At 49.8% G+C, this 18,029-nt stretch overlaps 1 protein-coding gene across 7 annotated transcripts in view; it reads right to left on the bottom strand.

The window, feature by feature from the left end:
* Window positions 1–18,029, bottom strand: part of Spata21 (spermatogenesis associated 21) — a 35,414-nt gene that overhangs the window by 1,696 nt on the left and 15,689 nt on the right. For 4 of the 7 annotated variants that reach the window (XM_013507381.1, XM_013507380.1, XM_013507378.1 and 1 more), the window contains exons 7-13: window positions 14,822–15,252; window positions 14,449–14,537; window positions 11,780–11,917; window positions 10,043–10,114; window positions 9,813–9,930; window positions 1,079–1,248; window positions 100–289 (exon numbers count right to left, since the gene is read on the bottom strand). In XM_013507381.1, the coding sequence (XP_013362835.1) occupies window positions 100–289; window positions 1,079–1,248; window positions 9,813–9,930; window positions 10,043–10,114; window positions 11,780–11,917; window positions 14,449–14,537; window positions 14,822–15,252 (1,208 nt within the window). Of the gene's footprint in view, window positions 1–99; window positions 290–905; window positions 993–1,078; window positions 1,249–9,812; window positions 9,931–10,042; window positions 10,115–11,779; window positions 11,918–14,448; window positions 14,639–14,821; window positions 15,253–18,029 lie in introns of those variants that run through there. The other 3 variants (XM_013507383.1, XM_013507382.1, XM_013507384.1) reach the window with 3 other exon arrangements.

The raw sequence follows: 18,029 nt of genomic DNA, 5'->3' as shown, positions 1-18,029 counted from the left end.
TTGTGTCTGGGAGGACGGATTCCCCATGTGTTAGCCAGGGGCCTCAGGAAGCGGGTAGGTAGAGGGCCTGAGAGAGACCCTGGCCCTCTAGGCACTCACCTGCTGCCTGGAGGTCCTGACTGGAAGAAGAGGCTACGATGGCTACGATGGGTGCTGGGGCTCAGGCTGGCCGGTGCACACTGGTTCAGCATGCTGTGGCTGCCCTGCTTCCGATGGGCCATCTTCTTGTTCAGCCGAGGGTAGAGCGGGACGCAGGGGACCTGGGCATAGGGGCTCTGCAGGTCGGAAGCTAGTAGGAGGGGTATGCTTAAGAGTATGGTGGCCTCAGGAGGCCTGTAGACCCAGGGAAAGCCCTGGCTTTCCACAGAGTGAGCTGGGTGGGCTTGGGCAAGTCCCTTCACCTCTCAGAGCCTCTGAGTGGAGATGATGAAGATTAAAGGGTTGACACATGCAGCATTTGGCTGGACACAGCACAGAATAGAGGCTGACCACAGCTTGATCGGCCTTCGGCATGGGTCCTGGCACAGCCTGGTAGGCACACTAGAAAGACTCTGCAGGGCCCTTTGCTCGTCACTTGGCACACTGCAGGAGCCTAGTAAAGGGTACCAGGGCAAGGGAGGTGGTCTTGCCCTGCGGAAAGACAGGTTTGGGGATTGGGCCGGAGTGTAAACTCCCCTTGCCAACCCAGCTTGGGGCGCCGAGGCAAGGTACTTAAACTTCCTCGGTTCAGTTTTTTCACCTCTGTAAAATGGAGTAAATGTGTGGTTAAATTTTGGACATCTGCAAAGGGTCCCATGCCGTTAACTAACTGCAGTGGGTTCCATGTCAGTGGGGAGCTGGGACTGCTCATCTCTACAGGCCGGGCTGTTGGGAGCAGCCTGTCCTCAGGGCTCCAGCAGGAGGGGAAGCGTCAGTACAGGACCTGTTGGCACAGGGCTGGACGTCCATGGGTGAGACCGAAGTGGGAAACGAGGCCTCTCAGCTCCAGGGGTCTGGTTGGGGGTGGGGGGTCAGGGGAAGGAGGCCAAGTAGGCAGGGGGCTGAGCCCCCTTCCTAGCACAGCCGCCTGGCTCCTCACCATTCTGCTTCAGCCGACTTAGGATGCTGAGGACCCTGCGCTCTGGGGCTTCCAAACGGTCTGCCTGCTGGTGGTTGTAGGTAACCTGCTTCTGTGACCGCAGCTGGCCTATGGCTGATGGCATCTCTCGGGCTTTACAGGTACCTTCTTTCAGCTTCTTCTGGTAGTAGCTGGGGAGGCAGTGCCCGCCCAGCTCAGCCTGGCTGTGGTTAGTTCATGCCACCCAACTCCTCCTGAGCCCCTTTTCTCTCTGACTAGCTCTGGAGCAGGAACACAAGCCCAGGAGCCAGGAGACCTGCGTTCTGGTCCCAGCTCTGCCCAGTCTTCCTGTGTCCATTGGCCAGTACTGCCCTGCTCTGGGCCTCAGTGCCCTGTGTAAAATGTGGGAAGACAAGGCTGCCCAATCACCGGAAGTCACCTGACTCCTCTGAGGTTTAGCTGCCCACCCCCCGGCCCCCTCCGTAAGACAGGGATCGAATGCTCCACATGCTATAGGGTTACTGGCATGCCTGTCAAGTGCACGGTACCATCTGCTTCAGAGCTCAGTCCCTTAACCACCAGTTACTCAAGGTTTTTGTTTTGTTTTTTCATACACGATTTTTGTCCCCGTCATTTTTACTTAGATGCCCAATTCCTTATAAACCAGCCTTGTAGCTAACTTCTGCTTGTCCCCTAAGTTTCAGCCTGAGGGCTATCTCTGGAAAATCCATTGTCCTCTCCCCATGGACCATGTAGGCTCCCGTAGTCATCTTGGGTCCCTAATGACTTGTACTAACCCACTAGAACCCACAACCTGCTTATTACTACTTGCCTTTCCCCCCCTCTAGGCTGCAGCACTGTTCATGCAGCAGATTTCACTGAATGTGCACCGTACTGGCTACACTTCTAAGTGCCTGGGAAAGTGTTGTAGGAGACGTCACACAGGGCCCCTGTGTCACGGTCTCAGCGGAACCTGCAGGCAGAGCCTTCCCTGCAGAGGGACGGCATTGAGAGGCGAGGAAGAGGGAAGGAGCGAGGCAAGAGGGGCTGGAGCCTGGTGTGGAGAGACCGGAAGAGACGCAGCAGCAAGATGGCAGTGGTGCGGGGCAGACAAGCTGCTGTCAGTGTTGGGAAGCCCTTACGGCTGGCACCAGAGGGTCTTCCAGCGCCTTGGCCCGGAGTCTGGTTTTAATGTTTCAGTGAGCTTCACACACAGGAAACTAACCCAGAGCTTCTCATGTTGGGAGGTGCATCTAGATCCCAGTGGAAAACTACGGACACCCCCCCCACACCATAGCATCACTCTGAGTCTGAACAATGGGCTAGAAAATGACTTCATCTATAAATATGCAAAAAAGAAGGGAAGAAAAAATGACTTCACAGGAGCAGAATGTGTAACTTTCTCAGTCACAGTTGTAGAGGAAATTGCTTGCTTTTTACTTCCTCTTTCCCCTTTCCTGTAGGTCTGAATTCTGATGTGTGCACATGTGGTTGCTTTAGGATTGACCTAGGAAATAGTGGAACGATACACTGGGAAGAAACAGCACCTTCGAAACTGGCTCCTTGCCCGCTGCTTCCTCCACTGGTCAGTGTAAGAAAAACAAACTCCTGTCTTGTTTGAACTCAGGCATAATGAGGCCTGTTCTTTAACACACCAGCCTAAAATTCTGTACCCAGCTAAATTATTATGTGTCAGAGTAGAATAACCACATTTGTAGCCATACAAAATCTCAAAAAAAAAATTGCCTCCTATGCATCCTTTCTCAAGAAGCTGCTGTGGGGACAGCATGTGCAGGTTGAAGCAAAAGGGTTGCAAGTTCAAGATCAGCCTGAACTACAACATGAGATACTGTCTCCAGCTGGGCGTGGTGGCGCATGCCTGTGGTCCCACCTCTCAGGAGGCTGAGGCAGGAGGATAGCTGCAAGTTCAAGGCCAGCCTGGGCTACAAAGCAAGTTCAAGGCCAGCCTGAACTGCAAAATGAGATACTGTCTCATACAAACAAAAAAGCTCCTGGGGGGACATGTTCCAAAGTAAGAGCATAAAATAAAAAAGAAAAGGAAGCTTTATACATGCAGATAGGGGCTCTGACCCAGGAGAAAGGCAAGGTGAAACGGGGAGGGGGCCCCCGCACTGGCAGTCCAAATGCCAGAAGGGTAACCACTTTACACCGCATCGCCGAAAAGCAAGTGTGAGGGCATCGCTCTTCCTGTGGTTGAATTACTGCCTCTTTAATTCAGGAAAGCTACTGGGGAAACATACTCCCATAAAGAAAAGGAGGAGAGAAAGAAGAAGGAAAAGCAGGTCAAGAAGACCAAGAAAGGGATTCAGGAAATGTAGAGTCCAAAGCAGAGGAAGATAAGATAAAAAAATTTAAAAATTTAAAATAAACAAACCAGAGGAAGAATTCCTGGGGTACAGAAGAGCCTCAGGATGACAGCTCTGCGGCAGTTTCTCCAAAAACAAGAGGGATGGATTTCTTTAAAACGTGCTTCCGAGAAAAAACAGCAGGTGCAGGGAGAATTACAGTGGATACAAACAAAAAACATCAAGGCAATTGTTAACTTTAGAAATTGTAAAAAGGAGGAGGAGGAAAGGAAGGAAATGAAATCATAGTACAAATGGAGCATTCCTAATCGAAATATCCAAACGCTCCAAAATCTGAAACTTTGAGGTCCAGAGTTTGACACCACAAATGGAAAATTCCACACCTGACCAACACAAGCACGTAAAAATACTGTATAAAATTACCCCACGGGTATGCGTATAAGGCATATATTAAACACACATGAATATCATGTTTAGGCTTGGGTTCCATTCCCCAGGTATCTCATTATGCATATGCAAAAATTTTAAAAATCCAAAACACTTCTGGCCCCAGGCATGCTCAGTTGTGGGGCCAGGGATATAGCTCAGTGGCACAAACATCTGCCTGGCAAGCACAAGGTCTTGAGTTCAATTTCTGGTGCCAAAAAAATGAAATAAAATGCTCAGTTGCTTAGCTATAACTAATAGAAATCCCAAATATGGAATTATTCCCAAAGAAATTATTCCCAAAGAAATCCCAAACTGATACAGGAATATATATATAGGAACAGGACAGAGGCAGACAGGATATTTGTATCTGACAAAAATCCTTATCCACAATAACAAGAAGCCAACAAATAAAAGTATAAGGATCACTGATCAAAATATGCAGTGTGGCCGGGCATGGCGGCGCACGCCTGTAATCCCAGCACTCGAGAGGCTGAGGCAGGAGGATCGTTGCGAGTTCAAGACCAGCCTGGGCTACAAAGTGAGCTCAAGACCAGCTTAAACTGCATAGGGAGACCCTGTCTCGAAAAGAAAAAAAAAAAAAAAATGCAGTGTGATCAAAAGCTATAGTGAATATTTAAATTCTTTAAAATTTTCGACAGTAAAAGATATATTACCATTAATCGCCCTTAAAATCCCCCTCTCTTCAAACACATTCCATTCATCTTGTTACTTTCTGAAGCCATTCTGGAAGTCCTCTTTCATGAGTGTCTTTAATTGTGTTGTCTTGACTACCTCAATGTCCTAAACTGACTCAAAATATTTACCTTTCATGATCATTTTTTGGCTTTGGGAAGAGTCAGAAGCTGCCCGGTGCCAGATCCCGTGAGAAAGGTGGATAAAGACATATTGTAATGTTTTTATTTGAAATCAGTGGCTGTAAACAATTGATCAACAAGAGGTAATCCAGCCAGGATGTAGGTCAGCGACAAAGCACCTACCTGGCAAGCACAAAGTCCTGAGTTCAATTCACAGTACAGAAAAAAAAAAAGTGATCATAAAATATGGTGAATGTTTAAATTGAAAAATGTATTACAGTAAAAGACACGTTACCATAGATCCCCCTCAGAATACTCCCCACTTCACTTTGAAGAAATTTAGCCCATCATTCTTGGCCATGTGTCTTGACCATAATAGGTTTTTTAAAAAATTTAAACGTTCACCATACCTTTTGATCAGGCCTTGTATTGTAGCACATGTATATTATTTAGAAGTAAGGACAGAGTTTGTTATAAACATTTTTAACTGTCAGTATGTATGTATGCATTTTTTTTTTTTTTTTTTTTGGTTTTTCTCCGGTACCGGGATATGTATGCATTTTTGAGACAGGGTCTCGCTGTGTAGTTTAGGATGGCCTTGAATTCACTATGTAGCCCAGGCTGGCCTTGAACCTGTAGTGATCCTTCTGCCTCAGCTTCCCAAGTGCTGAGATTACAGGCGTGGACCACTATGCCCGACCTTGAACTACTCAGCTTTTAAAACAATATCCTCTTACCACTTTGATTTAAATTTTTAAAAATTTAGTCAAAGGATGAAAAAATACATATCATTTCAATATTGACTAAAAGTTGGTATAGCCATATTGTTAAAAACAAAACAAAAGTAGGGCCAGGGATATAACTTAGTGGCAGCTCAGCGCCTGCCTGGCAAGCACAAGCTCCTGAGTTTGATTCCTGGTACCAAAAATAAAAAATAAATAAGCAAAAAACAAAGCAAAACTAGGCCTTATGACAAAAAGCAGTACTAGAGACATAAATGACTACTCTACAGTGATAAAATACTCACTTTGGGAAGTATAAAATACTGAACATGAAATACAAAGGAAAATTGCAAGGAGAAATAATTCCTCCATCACCCGGTGATAACGAACGAGAAGAGGAAGGAGCCCCCCACGTTACGGTAGAGTTCCAGCTAATAAAGGAAAGGGGAAATGGAGTTAGAAAACCCACATTTCCAGCAGGGCACAATGGCCCTCACCTGATCCAAACACACTGGGAAGCTGAGGAAGAAGGATCGAAATAAAAAAGGACGGGGAATGCAGCTCCGTGCAAGAGCCTAGTTCAACCCCCAGTACCAACCCGCACGCCTATGAAAAGAACAACAATTAATAAGTGAGATGAAGTTAGAAAAATGACTGCATTTCAGGCTGGGGTGTAGCTCAGCGGTAAAGCATGTGCTTAGCAGGTGTGAATACCTGGGTTCTATCCCCAGCACACACAAAAAGAATTATCGGGGTGTGTGATGAGGAATAGACCCGAGTTAATGTCCCATAAAAAGTGAAACTTTTAAGATCTGACTCTTGGGTATGTGTCTCTTTTTCATTCAACAGTCTTTAAAGTCTTTCCGTTGCATACCAAGGTAAGTAATATGGTTGTCTTAAGGAAAAGCACTTCTCCAATTGAGTTTTGGGCTAAACTAGCTACGTGTGTGTGTGTGTGTGTGGCAGGGATTGAACCTAGGGTCTTTACACTGACCTACATTCCCATCTCTTTATATATCTATATGTGTACTTTTTTCTTTTTGGTACCAGGAATCAAACTCAGAACCTTGCGCTTGCCAGGCAGGCGTTTGTGCCACTGAGCTATATCCCTGGCCCTTTCATATTTTATTTTGAGACAAGGTCTTACTAAATTACTAAGTTGCCCAGGCTGGGCTCAAATTTGTGATTCTCCTGCCTCAGCCTCCCTGAGTGTTAGGATTACAACCATGTACTACCACAACCAGCTATGCTATTTTTTCCATAAAAAGTCATTTTTACTTAAAAGAGAACAAACATTGGGCTTGGAGTGGTAGCTCAGTGGGAGAGTGCATGTTTAGCACATGTGAGGCCCTGGATTTGCTGGCTGGGACTAAAACAAATAAGCAAACTATGGTTATTCATCCTTGAGTATTTGGCAGATATTTTCATGAAAATGAAGTTAGCCCATGGCTTTAAGTAAAACAACTGACAGTACCTGTCTATAAAAACTTTTGAGGTTTTGAGTAAAAATTAGAATTTTAGAAAATATATCCACTATCATAAGCATATGCATTTTTTTTTTTTTTTTTTTTTTTTTTTTTTTTGGTTTTTCTCCGGTACCGGGAACCGAACTCACGACCTTGCGCTTGCCAGGCAGGTGCTTTTGCCACTGAGCTAAATCCCCAGCCCCAAGCATATGCATATTAATAGACAAAATAGTTCGTAGCAGTGAAAATGAATGAACTATACCTACACTAATAGTTTTCATAGTGATTCTCTTTTTTCTAATAATGACTCTTTCTGATGAGGTTAGTGGTAAAATTAATACTTCTAGTATATGTGATACATAATAATTATAATGAAATGTGTCAATGTTTTGAAGCTAACAGAAGCATTTATGGGAAAAGACCCATTTAAACTGCAAGACAGACTAGTAGACTGATTGTGTGTGTGTGTGTGTGTGTGTGTGTGTGTGTCTTTTTGAGACAGGGTCTTGCTATACAGTTCAAGCTGGGCTTGAGCTCACTTTGTAGCCCAGACTGGTGTCAAACTCGAAACAGTTCTCCTGTCTCTGCCTCCTAAGTACTGGGATTACAGGGGTGTGCCACCACACCCGACTTAGAATTTGATTTAAAAGAGTAAGAAAAGCTCACTGATACAGCTTCAGATTCCACATTAGAATCAACCTTGGACACTGCTACTTGTCAAATTTGATGTCGTAGCAAAGAAATAATCCGCAGGATATGTGGGTATTAAATGAAAAACATTACTAAGATCCTTCCTTTTCCAAAGTTATGTGATCCTGTAATTCCATCTTCTCAGGAAGCTGAGGCAAGAGGATCATAAGTTGGAGGATAATCTGGACCTTACCTCAAAATATAGAAAATTAAACCAGGCATGGTGACCCATACATGTAATCCCAGCACTCTGGGAGGCTGAGACAGGAGGATCACTGTGAGTTCAAGACCAGGTGAGGGGTGTAGCCTTCTAGATGTGTGTTCTAATGGGCCAGACAGTGTTGAGACCCCTACAATGACTGAGGGTTTATGGTTCAAGCCAACTGGTCCACAGGAGGCCCTGATATTTGTGGTTTTTTGTTGTCATTTTTTTTGTCTTTTTGAGACAGGGTCTCACTATGCAGTTCAGGCTGGCCTTGAGCTCACTTTGTAACCTAGGCTGGTCTCGAACTTGCAAGGATCCTCCTGCCTCAGCCTCCCAAGTGCTGGGATTACAGGTGTGTGCCACCTAGGCCCTGATATTTGGTTCTGCATTATTCAGGGATGTCTGTGAGAGTGTTCCTGGATGCCAGTAGCATTTGCATGGTGGATGGAGGACCTGGGGGCTGCCCCGGTGTGGATGGGCCTCACCCAATCTGTTTAAGGCCTGAACAGAACCAAAAGTCTGCAGAAGAAGGGCTGGGGATATAGCTTGCGGCACAGCACCCGCCTGGCAAGTGCGAGGTCATGAGTTCGATTCCCAGTACCAAAAAAAAGAAAAAAAAGTCTGCAGAACAAATAACGTGTGCTCTCAGCCAGCCTGTCTTTGAGGGCCCATCAGTCAGTCTCTTGCCCTCAAGTTTGGGCTCAATCCAGAACTCACACTCCTGGCTCTCCTGACTGTTAGGTTGTCCCTCACAGTAAGGAGTCAGGCAATCATGTCTCCATTTTACAGATGAAGACACTGAGGCCCAAGGACAAGGGGACTTGCCCAAGGCTACAGAACACAGACAGGCAAAACCCTAACACCTTCCTTCCTCCCACCGGGCCAGAGTTACCTCTAATCCACTTACAAAAAGTTTGTGCAGAGCAGTCAACAAAAAGCACTGTAAGGTTTTGGTGCTATTGAGAGACACTGACAGAGATAAAAGTTTTCATCGCCTGTGCGGGAGGGTTGCAGGAGGTTGCAAGGACCCTCGGAGGAGGGAGCTGGGGAAAAGGTTTTATTAGGTTGGTCTAGGGGTGGGGTTAGTATGGGCAGGCAAGGAGTCATATCTCGAGAAGACTGGAGATTTATTGGCGCGATCATAAAAAGGGAGCAGGGAGTTTAGTTTGGGACTGGAGGAAGAATATGAATGTTAGTCTCGGAGGGACACACTGTCGTTTTGGGGATTGGCGCCATATTGGATTGTCACCATGATGGCCTCAGCAAAGTTTTATGTGGGCGGAGACTCATGAAGAATTTTTTGAATTCCGATCTCATTTGAGCCTCACACCCACCACGGCTGAAAGCTGCCATTTATGAGCTGCAAGCATAAAATATGTTCATGTTTCAGGCCGGAAATGGAGACGAGGGGTGCTGTGAGGCATGCGACTGAGACCACGGTGGGGACCTAGTGCCACTGCACTTCCGCGTTTCCTCCCAGCCCTGGAATGCTCGTAATCCCTGCCTGTCTCCCTTAGGGGCCTCCACCCCACCTCACCTTCCCTGCGCACAGGCAGGGTTTAGCCTTGTGGCCACGGGCAGGGTCCCTTAGAGTCCTCTTCTGGGATCACTGTATGAGAAACGCAGGAAAGAACTTCTCTTCCTGCTGAAGTGGAGGAGCTAAAGGCTCCTGTGAGTATGAGGTTCTGTTTACACCTTCTCCCTGGAGAGATGCCTGAGTTTGTAGCCCGGGCATGGAGAGGTAAAGACTTACTGATACTTGGTCTCCTGGATCCAGCCTTTCCTGAAGCTCCAACCAGTTATTTGAGCTAATGTATCCTGTTTTGTTTAAATCATTTTTGTTGTTATTGTTGCTGTTTTGAGACAGGGTCTCACTATGTAGTTCAGGCTGGCCTTGAACTCACTATGCAGGCCAGGCTGGTCTCAAACTCATGACAATCCTCCTGCCTCAGCTTCCTGAGTGCTATGTGTAAGCCAGTTTTATCTGGGCTTCTTTCACTTGCAATAAAGTCCTCACTGGCAAAACTCTTCAGCTGCCAAAACGCCAGATGTCACCTTTGCATCCCCAACCCCCCACCCCAAACACATCAGCGCTACTCACCTGGTGATCTCCTCTAAGACTGCCTCGGGTAAGGCCAGCATCTCCACCAGCAGAGACAGGATCTCAAAGAGCAGAGTGTGCGGGTTCGGGGCAGCCACATTTGTCATAGCGTTCTGTTCTGAGGACATGGGATAGTGGCTGCTGTTACCACGGGTTGGGCCTGGATGCCTCCCCCATCAGCGTTCCAGGTCCTCCTCCAACTCAGCTGCCCCAGGCTGGGCCCTGCTCACCCATGGAGCAGAAGAAGCGCCTGGTGTCTGTCATCACAGCCAGGAAGTCTTTGAAGTCCACATGACCGTCTCCTGCGGAGGCCAAAGGAGGAACGGGGTGAGTGGGGGCCTTGTGGAGCGGGCCCAGGCTCTGCCACCCAGCCATGGTCACCAGCTCACTCGCTGGGTCTGGTTACAAAAGTGACACATGTTCAATGCAGAAAATGCCATGGGCTAGGATGATGAAAGCTAAAATCTCCCAGGTTAGGCCGGCGGGATGGCACACGCCTGTAATCCCAGCACTTGGGAGGCTGAGGCAGGAGGATCACTGTGAGCTCGAGACCAGCCTGGGCTACAAATTGAGCTCAAGGCCAGCCTGAACTGCACAGCGAGACTCTGTCTCAAAAAGACAAAAACAAAAAACAAAACAAAACAAAAAGTCCCAGGTTATAAACTGCTGGAAATTATGTCCTGGAGGGGGCAGTTTGGGCTACTATCCCAGCCCTGCCACTTCTATCCATGGATCTCTCCACCCGAGTAAGCTCAGTGTTCCCATCCGTAGAGGACACTTGAACGCCTGTCTCATGGGAGATAAAATGAGCGGAGGTGCTTAGCATTAGTCTAGGCCCACTGAACGGCAGGCGTCTAGTAAATGGTTCCTGGGTGAATAATACTAGCAGCTCCCGTCTCTGGGCGTGTTCTGTGCACCAGGCACTGTGCTGTGCTGGACGCATTGCCTGGATTATCTCGTTTCATCTTTACAGAAGCCTGGTGAGGTGGACACTGTTACCAGCCCCATTCTACGGATGGAGAGACCAGGATGGAACAAACTTCTGTGACGTGTCCAAGGCCACACAGCTGATAAAGTGAGTGATTGAGTCATGGAGGAGCCTCAGATGAAGCCTGGGCAGGACGCTGGGAGGAAGGGATCCCCAAGATCACCTACACCTTGAGGTCAAGAGGCTCAGCAATCTCTGGGTCCCCAGAAATTAGAATTGAATAGCGTGAGCTCCCAGAACCAGGACCTGCTACATCACATGTGGAATCCAGTTGTCATGGTGTAGATTGAAAGTGTCCCCCCAAATTCGCACGTGTGCAGAAGGCGATTGGCTCACGGGATGCCACACTCATCAGTGATGACTTCAAAGCTAAGTGTGCTTCTGCTTCTGTGTGCTTCCTGGGTAGGGGTGGGTCGGTGGGGGTGTGACCCGGAAGGGTGATTCCCTCCGTGGCTCCTCTCTTTGGTCTCTGAATGAGCAGCTCCCCTCCGCTGTCCCCCTCTGCCACTTGTTTCTGCCTTGGACCCAGCCAGCCGTGGGCTGAAGTCACCAGCCCAAATAAACCTCTCCTCCTTTGTGCTATGGGTATCAGGCATTGTGTCCCAGCAAGGAGAAAGTGGCCAAGACACTGGTGCACAGGATGGAGGCCCTTGTTCAAAAGCTATAAGAGGTACCGGAAGAAAAACAAAAACAAAAACAAAACAAAACAAAAGCTGTAAGAATTTCTAGCTGGGCGTGGTGGCACAAGCCTGTAATTCCAGCACTCGGGAGGCTGAGGCAGGACAATTGTTGCTAGTTCGAGACCAGCCTCGGCTACAAAGTGAGCTCAAGGCCAGCCTGAACTGCATAGTGAGACCCTGTCTCAAAAAGAAAAAAAAAGAACTTCTATACTACAACAGCAGAGCCTGAAACCAAGCAGAGAGCCCTGCATGAGGCACAGCCCTCCTACCCTGGGCTCACAGCTGAGCCCCAGCCTCACCATTGACGTCAGCGCTCAACAGGGCCGCCTCCACCTGCGCCGGAGTCAGGGAGAAGCCCACGAGGACCAGGATGTTCTTCAGGCTCTGGGTGTCCACCTCGCCGGGGCCGTTGAAGATCTCAAAGTAGCTGCGGAAGGCTGTGGCGAGAACAGGGCACCTCTTGGGTCCCCGTTTGTCCTACCCCTCCAACGACCTTCGCCACCATGGTCAGGTGAGGGGCAGCGCTAATTAAAAGAGCAAAAATGGGGACTGGGTTCACTGCCGTCTCTACTCTGAGGCCAGGCTAGCGGTCTGCTGGCGTGACTAGAACGGAGCTCATTAGGGGCCCCTGTGGGGTGACAGGAGCGCCCCCACTTTGGGACATAAACTCTGCACCTGACACTGGCAAAGGTCTCTGTACTCATTTAACCCTCACGTCATTCTCGTAGGAGTCGAGTGCTTATGCTCGTTGGAAAGGTGGGGAAACTGAGGCAGCGACCACACAGGTCTCCCTTGCTGAGCGTGTGCCCTGGACAATGGTGTCTGCAGACACCGCTCGGCCCAGACCTGGCTTCTGTGGTAGTTTGGGTGTTCTGGACCAGAAGACAGGACAGAGCTGAAAAAGGCCCCGTGTAGCACCAACCAAGACACAAGGTCAGAGCATTCTGAGTGGGGTTTCTCCACCCACGGCGTGTCTTTTTCTGCCCACAGCAAAGTCTAGGTCACCACAGCCTTGGGATTGGCTGGGCCGTGTAATAAGCTGGGTTGTTGTTGCGGGCTGGAGTCTGTCCTCCCAAAATTCATGTGTCGAAGCCCTAAGCCCCCATGCCTCAGAATGTGGTTGTATGGAAAGAGGGCCTTTCGTTTTGTTTTGTTTTGTTTTGTTTTGTTGAGACAGGATTGGCTAAATTGCCCCAATTGGCCTTGAACTCTCGATCTTCCTGCCTCGGCCCCCTGAGTGCTGGGATTACAGGTGTGCACCACCACGTACAACTGAGAGGGGGGCTTTAAAGAGGCAATTAAACAAGTTAACATGAGGCATGAGGGTGGGCTCTAAGCCAATCTGACTGGTGTCCTGATATAGGAAAAGGAAATTAAGACAGACACACACATACTGGGGATGTGTGTACACAGCAGAAAAGCCTGGAGAGGACACGGCTGCCCACAAGCCAGGGCCAGGCCCCTAGAGAGACCAACCGAGCCAGCACCTTGACCTTGGACTTCTAGCAAGCCAGTCAGTGGCATTCTGTTACAGCAGCTTGAGCTGAGCAGTGTGGGTGCCACAAGCCAAGGCATGACCTTCCTGAGCCTTGATTTCCCTCTCATAACCCACAGTATTACGGCCTCCTGGAGCCAGTGGGTCAGGGCAGAGCCTGGCATGTACCAGACTCCGACTTCTCCAAGTCACTGACAAAGAGCTGAAACGTGGGAGCGGGCAGCTAGGACTGGGGTTGGGGTAAGAGTTGCCCTGCCACAGGCGGGCAGCCCTTAAAGGAAGAAACCAAGCGACTGTCAGAAGCAGCTGTGACTGCTCCCAATGTCCAGGGCAGGGCTGGGGCATAGGTCAGTGGCGGAACCCTGCTTCACAATCCCCAACTCAAAAAGCAAAACCCAAACCCCAAAAGTCAAAAAGCCCAGGGGGCCAGGTATAGTGACCCATACTGGTAATCTCAACACTCTAGAGGCTGAGGCAGGAGGATCCCTTCAAGTTCAGGCTACATAGGTGGCTACATAGTTCAAAGTCAGCTTGAAGTACATAGGAAGACCCTGTTTTGGCCATCACTGCCCCCTCCAAGAAGAGCCCAGGAGGCAGGGCAGTCAGCTCTCTGCTCACCAGATGGGCTGGCAGTCTTGGTGGGAAGCCTGAGTCTTCCTATCAAAGCGGCACTCTGTCGTGAGCAGCTCAAGTGTGTGCGTGGGGTGCACTTAGAAAAGCACCCCCAGTGGCTGGGGGTGTTAATGCAGAAAGGAGCGAGCTGTGAGCCACCAGGGGAGGTCACAGGAGCCAGTGACACATCCAGAGGGGCGAGGAAGTGATCACTCATTCCAGCCAAGACGGCCCCAGACTTTGGTGGGGAAGGGAAGGGGTCGCATATTCATTCTTCTGCAGCCAGGGTGAAGGGGGAACCGGTGGGGCCCAGCCCGAGGGTGACCGGCAGCAGAGGGCCCAGGGCCTTCTCCAGGGCGGGGGTTCAGACTTTCCCATTCGGGGGTAGGGTGGGATGCAGTGGGAGAGGGGGTCGGTCAGGGGCTGGTGGCCCTGCTGGATGGGGAGGGACTGTCTAGTGGGGGCCTGGGCCCCTGCCTCCCATCTGGGCGGGCTTCCACGAGGACCCACAGAGCGGGCTGGGCTTGGGAGGCTGACTGGTCTGGAGCTTTTCCAGGGCCTTTGTCCCTATTTTTTTTTGGGGGGGGTACTGAGAATCGAACTCAGGACCTCGCACTTGCCAGGCAGGCGCTTGTGCCGCTGAGCTATATCCCCGGCCCTTGTCCCGACTAGAGGCCACTCTGGAGTTGGCAGAGCACTGGATGCTGAATTACAGGACCCAATGGGGCCTGTGACTAATAAGGTGAATTTCTTGTGGCCTTGGGTCCACCTCCCGCTTTGCTCTGTGCCCTCGGCCAAGTGCAGGGCTGTGGGGCAGCAGGGCAGTGGCGGAGGGTGTGGCGTGTGCAAAAGGCTCCCCACCTTCCTCTTGCTTCAGCGTGAGGTGCTCCTCGGCCTGCTCCTCCCAGCCCTGGCACAGCCTGAGGAGGCCCTGCGCTTCCGTCTCCTGCCTGCAGAAGACACAGGCCTGGGCCCGGGCAGCGCAGCCACCACCTTGCACAGGAGGCTGACGGGGACCCAGGACAGGGAGGAACAGAGCGTTGGGGAGTCCCTGCCACAAGTAACAGGAAGGAGGGGTGAGGCAGAGGGCGCGATGGGGGTAGGAGGAGGCAGGGGGGTCAGAGTGGGGTAGGAGACAGCGAGACACCTGGGAGAGAGTCCAGAGGGAGAGGCAGGGGCCACCTCCAGAAGAGGCTCTGAGCCTGGGAGCCTGGTTGCCGGCGGTGGCCCCTAACATGGCCTGGCACAGCTCGGGCTCCACTCATGGCTCTGGGGCAGCCGCTCCATCCGCCTCCAGCCTAGGTCTAGGAAGGGAGCCCGCAGGACGGGGACGGGCCCAGGGCCTAGGACCAGGACTGCCACAGGGGTGGGGGCGGGGGGCCGGGCCCACAATGGGGTGGTAGGAGGGGCCGAAGTGGGGGCCTGGGGTAGGGTCAGAGGGGCTGAGTAGCTGATGCGGACCGAGGTGGGCCCAGGCTTCAGGGTCCTAGGAGACTTGCGGGCTGTGGGGACACGGGCCTTCCAGGCCCTCCGATGGGCGGCTTCCTCCTCCTCTGCCTCCAGCAAGCACTTCATGAAGCCAGGCCCGGGGTTCCCAGGGCTCTCAGACTCCTGTGCCTTCTGTGTGTGGCCGGGGTCCCTCCTCTCCTCGATGTCGCTCGCCTCCTGGGAACAGGGGAGGGAAACTAGAGGTTTCCTTCTGGCCAGACTGTCCCACAAGGCTCCTTCTGGGGATCCTCAAGCTGCCCCTTCCTCCCTGAACCCCTGCGAGATGTACCCCACATCTGCTGGGCTCCCACCCAGTCCCACCCCGGGGATTATTCCCTTCACTGCAGTCAGCGTGGCCTGCAAAGATTCTATCCCCAGCCAGACAGTAAGCGGTCGGCCCGGGTTATCCACGTGGACCCCTCTCCATGGGGTCTTCAGCGGCTACCGCCTCACCCAGGACGCTGTGGTCCCCATCTGTGCAGCTCAGCCCTTTTTGTCATTCTCATCTTAACTCAAATGTCACTTCCCTGAGCGCTGGGCGCCCCCCATAATAACCCTCGACTCCTCCACACCTCCCCTCCCTGATCTGCTTGATTATTACTTATGGCAAAACTATTCACTTGTTACATGTGAATGGTCTCTCTCTCCTCCAACCGGGCTCTAAACCTCTTTCACCATTAAGCTCCCAGGATCACAACTCAATAAATGATGTCATCCTCAATCTATCTGTGTTAACCAAAAAGAGTATTACACCGTTTTTTTTGGTTTTGGTTTTTCTCCGGTACCGGGAACCGAACTCACAACCTTGCGCTTGCCAGGCAGGCGCTTTGCCGCTGAGCTAAATCCCCAGCCCCCATTACACCGTTTTCAGTAACATCTGAAGCTGGGCAAGGTGGTGCCCACCTGTAAACCCAGCTACTTCGGAGGGCTAAGCAGGATGATCCCAAGTTCTAGACCAGCCTGGGCACTTTAGTGACTGATTGAGAACCTTTCTCAAAAAATAATTTAAAATGGGCTGAGTATGTAGCTCGGTATGAAGGCCTGGGTTCAATCCCCAGTCTTACACACACACACACACACACACACACACACACACACACACACAATGTCTGAGGAGAAAGATAAAGTGTGAATACAACTTTGCCCCAAGAAGTAGTCGGCGAGCAGTAGTGTTGAAAATACAGGGAACTCCTCCTCCACATGTTCTGCAGGCCAGAGGGGGAGACCCAACTTTCCCTCTGATAAAGATTCCTTTGATTATTTTCCTGGATTAAAGAAAAATGCTGGTTGCACCTGGTGGTGTATGCCAGTAATCCCATCACTTTAGGAGGCTGAAGCAGGAGGGTCACAAGTTCAAGCCCAGCCTGGACAATTTAGCAACATAGTGAGACCCTGCTTCAAAATTTAAAAATAAAAAGGATTGGAGATGTAGATCTGTGTGAAAGCTCGCAACAAGCAAGCAAACAAAAAGCAGCTGGGCCGGGGATGTAGCTCAGTAGCACAGCACCTGCCTGGCAAACAGGAGGTAGTGAGTTTGATTCCTGGTACCAAAAAAAGAAAAGCAGCTGAGTGTGATGAACCACACCTATAATCCCAGCACTCTAGGCTACAGCAGGAAGATCAAAAATTCAAGGCCAGCCTGGGCAATTTAGGAGACTGTCTCAGAAATAAAAAGGGCTGGGATTATAGAAATAAAAATTAAAGTACTGAGATTCCATCTTCCTCCAGAAATGCTGGCAAGGCTGTAAGGGGAAGAAAGGAGACCTTCTACAGCAGTGGTAGGAATGTAAACTGATACAACCACTATGGAAATCAGTATGAAGATTCCTCAAAAAGCTAAAAGTATAAATTCCATTTGGCCTAGCTATTTCCCTTCTAGGTATCTTCCCAAAGGAATTAAAGATACCTTATTATAGCAATACATGCTATCTTGGTTACTTTTCTCTCCTTGCTGAGACAAAATACCCAACGCCCAAAATGAAGGAAGGAAAGGTTTATTTAGCTTACAGTTTGTGGAGGTTTCAGTCCATACTTGGCTGGCTCCGAGGCAGAAGGTAGCAAAGTAACAAGAGCAAAGTGGGGAATGGCAGCCGAACAGCAAACAGCCAGAGCAAAAGGGAGGAATGGCTGCAAGCAGCCTCTTCCCCTGCCTTACACTGTAAACAGGCTACCCCCACCTAAGGGGCGCCTAAGGGGGCGTAGCTCTCACATAATCTCCATGCCCTCCTCTTGCACAGGCTCAGGATGTATACAAAGTAAGCACCCTGGCTTCCTGCTGAGTCACTTAGCCAAACCTCTAGACTAGCCAAGTTGACACAATGTATCAACCATAACACATGCACATCCATGTTTATAGCAGCACAATTCAACAGATGAATGAATAAAAAAAATGGATATTTGCACACAGTGGAGTACTACTCTGCCATAAAGAAAGATATATTTCAGCCATTTGTAGGAAAACAGATGGACCTTAAAATTATAATGTTTTTTTGTTTTGTTTTGTTTTGTTTTGCTTTTTTTTTGAGACAGGGTCTTGCTATGCAGTTCAGGCTGGTCTTGAGCTCACTTTGTAGCCCAGGCTGGTCTCGGCCTCGCAACGATCCTCTTGCCTCAGCCTCCGAGTGCTGGGATTACAGGCGTGTGCCACCATGCCCAGCCTTATAATGGTTTTTTGAGACCATAATGTTAAGTGGAATAAATCAGACACAGACACTCAAATATCACACTGTTTCTCTTACATGTGAAACCCAAAGCATAAATAATCTAAAGCACAACATAGCTGGGCGTGGTGGCGCAGGCCTGTAATCCCAGCATTTGGGAGGCTGAAGCAGGAGGATCGCCTCGAGTTTGAGGCCAGCCTGGACTACATAGTGAGACCCTGTCTCAATAAAAGAACAAAAACAAAGAGCAAAATAAAGGGTCAACAGTAGGAAACACAGCAATAGATCTTGCTA

Source organism: Chinchilla lanigera, unplaced genomic scaffold (assembly GCF_000276665.1).
Source record: "Chinchilla lanigera isolate Chin_1 unplaced genomic scaffold, ChiLan1.0 scaffold00126, whole genome shotgun sequence".
Taxonomy (NCBI): Eukaryota; Metazoa; Chordata; class Mammalia; order Rodentia; family Chinchillidae; genus Chinchilla; species Chinchilla lanigera.
Note: the sequence above shows the minus strand (reverse complement) of the source record. Positions and strands in the feature narration are given on the sequence as shown.